The 6,000-nt window shown below is 32.8% G+C and overlaps 1 protein-coding gene across 12 annotated transcripts in view; it reads left to right on the forward strand.

The window, feature by feature from the left end:
• The window catches only part of TIA1 (TIA1 cytotoxic granule associated RNA binding protein), a 33,625-nt gene that overhangs the window by 17,282 nt on the left and 10,343 nt on the right, over window positions 1-6,000 (forward strand). For 7 of the 12 annotated variants that reach the window (XR_013961501.1, XR_013961502.1, XR_013961503.1 and 4 more), the window contains 4 exons: window positions 502-600; window positions 1,559-1,613; window positions 1,786-1,818; window positions 3,026-3,113. Coding sequence is in view for 7 of the 12 variants with exons in the window: in XM_080685809.1 (XP_080541935.1) it covers window positions 502-600; window positions 1,559-1,613; window positions 1,786-1,818; window positions 3,026-3,113 (275 nt within the window). In the remaining 5 variants the exon portion in view is untranslated. Of the gene's footprint in view, window positions 1-501; window positions 601-1,558; window positions 1,614-1,785; window positions 1,819-3,025; window positions 3,114-5,473; window positions 5,540-6,000 lie in introns of those variants that run through there. The other 5 variants (XM_080685813.1, XM_080685814.1, XM_080685817.1 and 2 more) reach the window with 4 other exon arrangements.

A 6,000-nucleotide genomic window follows, 5' to 3' on the forward strand; every position in this document is an offset into this window, starting at 1 on the left:
TATCGGGAATCAAACCACCGGAAATCGAATCGTGACCTCTTGGTTCATACGCCAGTGCTCAACCACTGAGCGACACCGTTCTGGCATAAATAGCTCATTTTTATGTGTTTACTTTCTTCTTTTTTTTTTTTTTTTCTTTTTTTTTTTAAAATATATTTTATTGATATTTTACAGAGAGGAAGGGAGAGGGATAGAGAGCTAGAAACATCGATGAGAGAGAAACATCGATCAGCTGCCTCCTGCACACCTCCCACTGGGGATGTGCCCGCAACCAAGGTACATGCCCTTGACCGGAATCGAACCCGGGACCCTTCAGTCCGCAGGCCGACGCTCTATCCACTGAGCCAAACCGGTTTCGGCACGTGTTTACTTTCTTATCTAAAGATTTACTTGTGGAATGGATCCTCTATTTTCCATTGGCCTGGTAAATGAGGTGTTATAATTTTAAGATAATGGGAGTATACAACTTAAAATTGGCTATTGTGTTTTTTTCTTCAACAGACAGCTGGAAATGATCCATATTGTTTTGTGGAGTTTTATGAGCATCGTCATGCAGCTGCAGCACTGGCTGCTATGAATGGGCGGAAGATAATGGGTAAGGTAAGCTGTCATAATTAAAGGTGACTTGAACTAGAAATTTGTTGTTGTTAATCCTCAACTTGAGGGTATTTTTGTCCATTGATTTTTTTAGAGCGGAAGGGAGAGAGGGAGGGGGAGAGAGACACACACACACACACACACACACCACACATACATAGATGTGAGACACATCAATTGGTTGCTTCCCGCCTGCACCCTAACTGGGGTGGGGATCAAATCTGAGACTGGTCGTGGGCCTGTGTTCTAACCATTTAGCTGCACCGGCCAGGCCAAACTAGAAATTTCATTTGCACAGCTTTGTTTCCTTTTTAGAAACATTATATTCACTTTATCACAAAAAATCACATTATTAAAAAGGTGGGCTAAAGCTTTTAGAGGACATGTTTATTGCCCTTGATAAGAACTAAAATATTTATTGAATTACTCAAGCTTGGATGAAATATCTAGGAACATTGGATACTAATGGGGAAGACTAAAAGGCAAAAGTTCATTGGTACTTTAGATAAAAAAGGTTGATTCAATATTAACAGATAAGTATGTAAGACTAGGATTTGACAATATTATTTGCATAAGTATAGGTTAAATGATAAGAAACTTTGACCAGAACTGATAACCTATTTCATCTTAAAAATACACATTCCTGCCGAAACCGGTTTGGCTCAGTGGATAGAGCGTCGGCCTGCGGACTGAAGGGTCCCGGGTTCGATTCCGGTCAAGGGCATGTACCTTGGTTGCGAGCACATCCCCAGTGGGAGGTGTGCAGGAGGCAGCTGATCGATGTTTCTCTCTTATCGATGTTTCTGGCTCTCTATCCTTCTCCCTTCCTCTCTGTGAAAAATCAATAAAATATATTTAAAAAAAAATACACATTCCTATGTGTATACAGATGCAAATCTTGTAATATCTGATTTTGAGCTTTATTTTTATGGAATGTAAATGTAGAACAAAATTTTTTTAGGAAGTCAAAGTGAATTGGGCAACAACCCCCAGCAGTCAAAAGAAAGATACAAGCAGTAAGTATATATTATACTCTTTGAACATTTGTTTTTATTGTACACAGTAGTTTTATTGTAAAGCATAAAAACATCATACGTGTTTGCAGTAATGTTTTGATCTTTATCCTAAGATATGATTGAATGTGTTTGTGTTAATAAATTTAAGAACAAATCTAATCTTTGTCATCAGGTAGTACCGTTGTCAGCACACAGCGTTCACAAGGTAATTGTATCTTCTTAAACATAAAATGAAATCTCTTGAAAGGGTATTCACTAACCACCTGAAGTTTTTTTTTGTTTGATATTGGGGGGAGTGGGGAGGGAGGTGGTTGTATTTCTATTTGTCTCTGGCAATATTTTTCCCCCTTCTTCCCAGTGTTGACCAAGTGTGGCTTGTCCACTACTTTGGTGCTATTTCAAGCTCTCTGACCCTCTTGGAGGCAGCTGATGCCTTAGAAATACTTTCACCAACTAAAGGGCAAGATACCCTGCTTCCTTGAGGTCACGATCTGTGCTCCATATCCAGATCTTCTGATTGCTTGAATTGCTCCTGAAACTGTTTCCCAAATGGCAACGCAATATGTTGCTTAAGGCCTGCCAAGTAGGGGTAACTTTTCTTTCCAAATATATTTTGTCAAAATTAATATATATGTCTATTTTAAAATGTTGATACAACTATTTTGTATTTTTTAAGTGTTTCTTTTCTTGAGCATTGTCTTTTTTTTTTTTTAAACTTCACATGGGATCGTTATTTCTCTCCAATGCTTTTTTAATGGCTCTAATATAAAGTGAAGGGATTACTGTTTTCATTTTGTTGCCTTCAGTCTTAGTTCACATGCACATGGATTCACATAAACTGAATGGTGTAATGTCTGGGCAACCAAAACTGTTGGCTTTTGAGAAAACTGTCAAATACTTTAACATCAAACTGTTGCAATGCAAGGTATTTCTTTGCTTGTTCTTCACAAAATATGGTTAAACCAAGTATATCATGTCTAGCTTCAGTGAATTGTCTTAACTGAGGCAAATCTAGTCTACATAACTCACAATACCACTATTTTATTTTAAATTGTAAAGCTTTAATATAGTGGTAAACTGATTAAATGTAAATAATTACTATTAAAACAGTAATGAAGTCATTAATTTTTATGCAAAACTTATATATTATTAGTTTAGTTTCTTAGGCCAGAATAATAATTGGCTGTAAGCAGAAATATAACTGTCAGATATATCAGTGTTTAGGAGGTATTGTCACCTTGATTCATTATGTTTAAAATTGGAGAATTTGTATAGATATAGAGTAGTGTTTTACTTGTATGTTACTATAATCCATAAATTATTTTAAGAATAATTTATTGAATAAATTTCAGTATTTTTAAATTCTAAAATTTTATTTTTCTTTTCACTTTCCCTTACCTTCCCCTTATAAGATCATTTCCATGTCTTTGTTGGTGATCTCAGTCCAGAAATAACAACTGAAGATATAAAAGCTGCATTTGCGCCATTTGGAAGAATATCGTAAGTAATAGAAAATACTTTTAATTAGAAACAATCTTATTTAGAAGTACTTTGAAAATATACTGTGAATTTTGTTTATTAATTTTAACACTTGAATATAAGGTATTACATTGTTTAGAAGCTATTTAAGCAGTTAAGAGCCAAAGATTGTTTTCCCATTAAATAAATCTTTGGTCTTCAATTATCTTAAAATCTATTTTTCAATTAGCATTAGCTTTTAAGAGACAAATTTACTACTCTACATATTGCTTCATGTATAAGTGTCTTGCTAGCTTGGTCATAGTCTTTAGTAAACTTGTGCTGTGACTAAGGAATTTAGACCTTTTGGGCACTTCTATGATACCATGCATTTTATGTTAATATATTTTAACAAAAAGAAACCTCATTTTAACCCCCAAAATAGTTACTGTTAATTTCAAGGCAACCAACCCTTTTGTTTTACTAACAACAACAGTAATAATGCCTTTTAATTTTTTGTGAAGCTCTTTCCTGCTTGCATTTGTTATTAAATATACAGTTTAAGCCCTTTGTAAATAGCTCACTCAAGGTAGTATTCATCATAAAAACATTCTAGTATTTTAAAAAACATGCCATAATAGAGTAAGAATAATAATTTGATAATAGTACTTTTTTGCATGTAATCGCTGAATTTAGAAAACAAAATTTTTTTAGGGTTTCTGGTTACTTTATTATTGTTCCAGCTAGAAGAGTAGTAAATTATCTTAACTAAACCACAAAGGAAACACTAGCTTTGGTTTGGTTTCATGAGCAGACCAACAGCAAAGATGAGGTGAGGAGAAAGATAAGTGCCAATAGAACAGGTGATGAATTTTGGGAGTTTTCGTTTGAAGAGTTGTAATTCATTGGTTGGATGATGAACATGCATAGTAAGAGACCATCTTTAGAGGCAATTGCGAAATTATGGTTTACAAACAGACTCTTTTGTTAGGTGACATTTTCCTTTATAAGAACTGATTGGAAAAATAAGTTCTAATTTATTGTTCCCTTTAATCTGTCATAGGGTTTTGATGATGGTTAACTTGCTTTCAAGTATCTAGACTGGAAGGTATTAACCCTTGGCTTCTCAAAGGCTCTATAAATCTCTGTATGCAAATTGTTGTGTTTGTTTTCCTTTTGGTGTGGAGTATCTTTTGTAAGTTTTATTCTATTTTCAGAGTAGTCATAGGACCATAAAAGGATTAAAGAAAGATTAAAGAACCACGGTCTAGATATTTGCTGCTTCTTCCTTAGAAATCCTTTCTGAAATAAGTAAGAATTAAATGTATTTCAAGGCTAACATTTTCTAAAACTTAATTCTAGAAAGAAAATTATCTAACATTTTAACAGGTTATATAGCTATTTTATTAAATGCTTTAATTTTGATTGAAGTAAATTCTGAAAACAGGAATTTTAGTTTGGGATTAGATAAAAGATTATTTAACAGTCAGTGAGTTCAAGTTAAATGACATTCAAATTTTAGTAATTTCATGACTTTTTAATCATGGATCAATAATTTCTTTTTGTTAAATATGTTGGTATCATAATTATAGTCTAGATTTTATTAAGGCCAACCATGATTATTGATATATTAGTTTTTCTTGGGTAAGGCCTTCCCTTAAATTTTGTAATTTTCAGTTGAGGTAATATATAAATAATATTTAAACTTTATGCTACTCAAGCAGTGCGTTCCTAAACTTAAAAGAACCATTTTCAGTAGGGTAGCATCATTTTCTGATTTTTTTTTGTTAAAGGATATAAGTTGATAACTATACTAGTATATTGAAAGGTTCTTATGATAGTCTCAGTAGAGATCCTACAACAGTGAGTTATAGAAGACATGCAGTAAATGGTGACCTATTAAAATATTAGTATAAAAATATAGTACTTTCTTTCTCTAATTAATATAGTAAACTTTCTATTCCTTGAGTTTTGGATAATCTAACAAATTTTGATATAGAAGTGAATCAGCTACCAAATTAATGCATGTGTACCTTACAGATAATAAGTATTTTTACATATTAAGAAGTGACTTGCATTAGTTTTCCTTTTTTACCACTACCTCTTTGTCATTTTGACCTTAAACATTTCATAAATCACTTCTAAGTTTATCAAAATATGCTTATGTATACTTTAATATAAAATTATATTGCATGGCTTTCTGACTTGGGTTTTTGTTGTGAAAGTACCTGTTTTGTTCATGTGTCCTGAGAGAACATGCATTGTAACATACCTGGCTAACTTAAAAGCAGATTTGCCTGTGAAGCACAATTTGAGTCCAATTTTTTGAGGTATGGAGTTTTAGCTATCATGGCTGGGTTTTTTACTCAATCTCAAATAATAGGGCTCTGGTTATTTTGCAGAGTATCTCTGAAGAATGGACAGAATTGCCCTGGCTAACTACAAGCTACGGTTCACAGTGGATAAATGTTGGCGTGCTTTTTTACTTTCTGACTTTTTAAGATTTTGCTCTTATATCTTGTAGTTTCCAATCAATCTTATATGATTGCTATTTTAAAATTCAGTATAAAATCCTTTCATATATAATTTAAAACTAAAATGTGTGTCTAGTTTTTTTCTTCAATTATTTAGCATTTCTGAAAATGTCAAGTTTTCAAAGTTTACCAATAGTCCAAAAGGGGGCGGGGGTATGAATTGATCTGAGAAAATAATGTACTTAATTTAGGGAATATACAAGTTTTTTATTCTCTTAGTCTCCAGTTTTCTATTTTAATTATTAGGTAGTATATGGTATCAAATAGCAAGTTATAAATTGCATGGTTAAAGAAAGCCATTCATCTAATGTGCCTGTGAACCCTGTAAGTGATTAAATAATTCATCTGAATAGCTGTCTTCACCATGCTTAATATTTAAAAGTTTAAAACTTTTT

Source organism: Plecotus auritus (assembly GCF_963455305.1).
Source record: "Plecotus auritus genome assembly, chromosome: 8".
NCBI lineage: Eukaryota > Metazoa > Chordata > Mammalia > Chiroptera > Vespertilionidae > Plecotus > Plecotus auritus.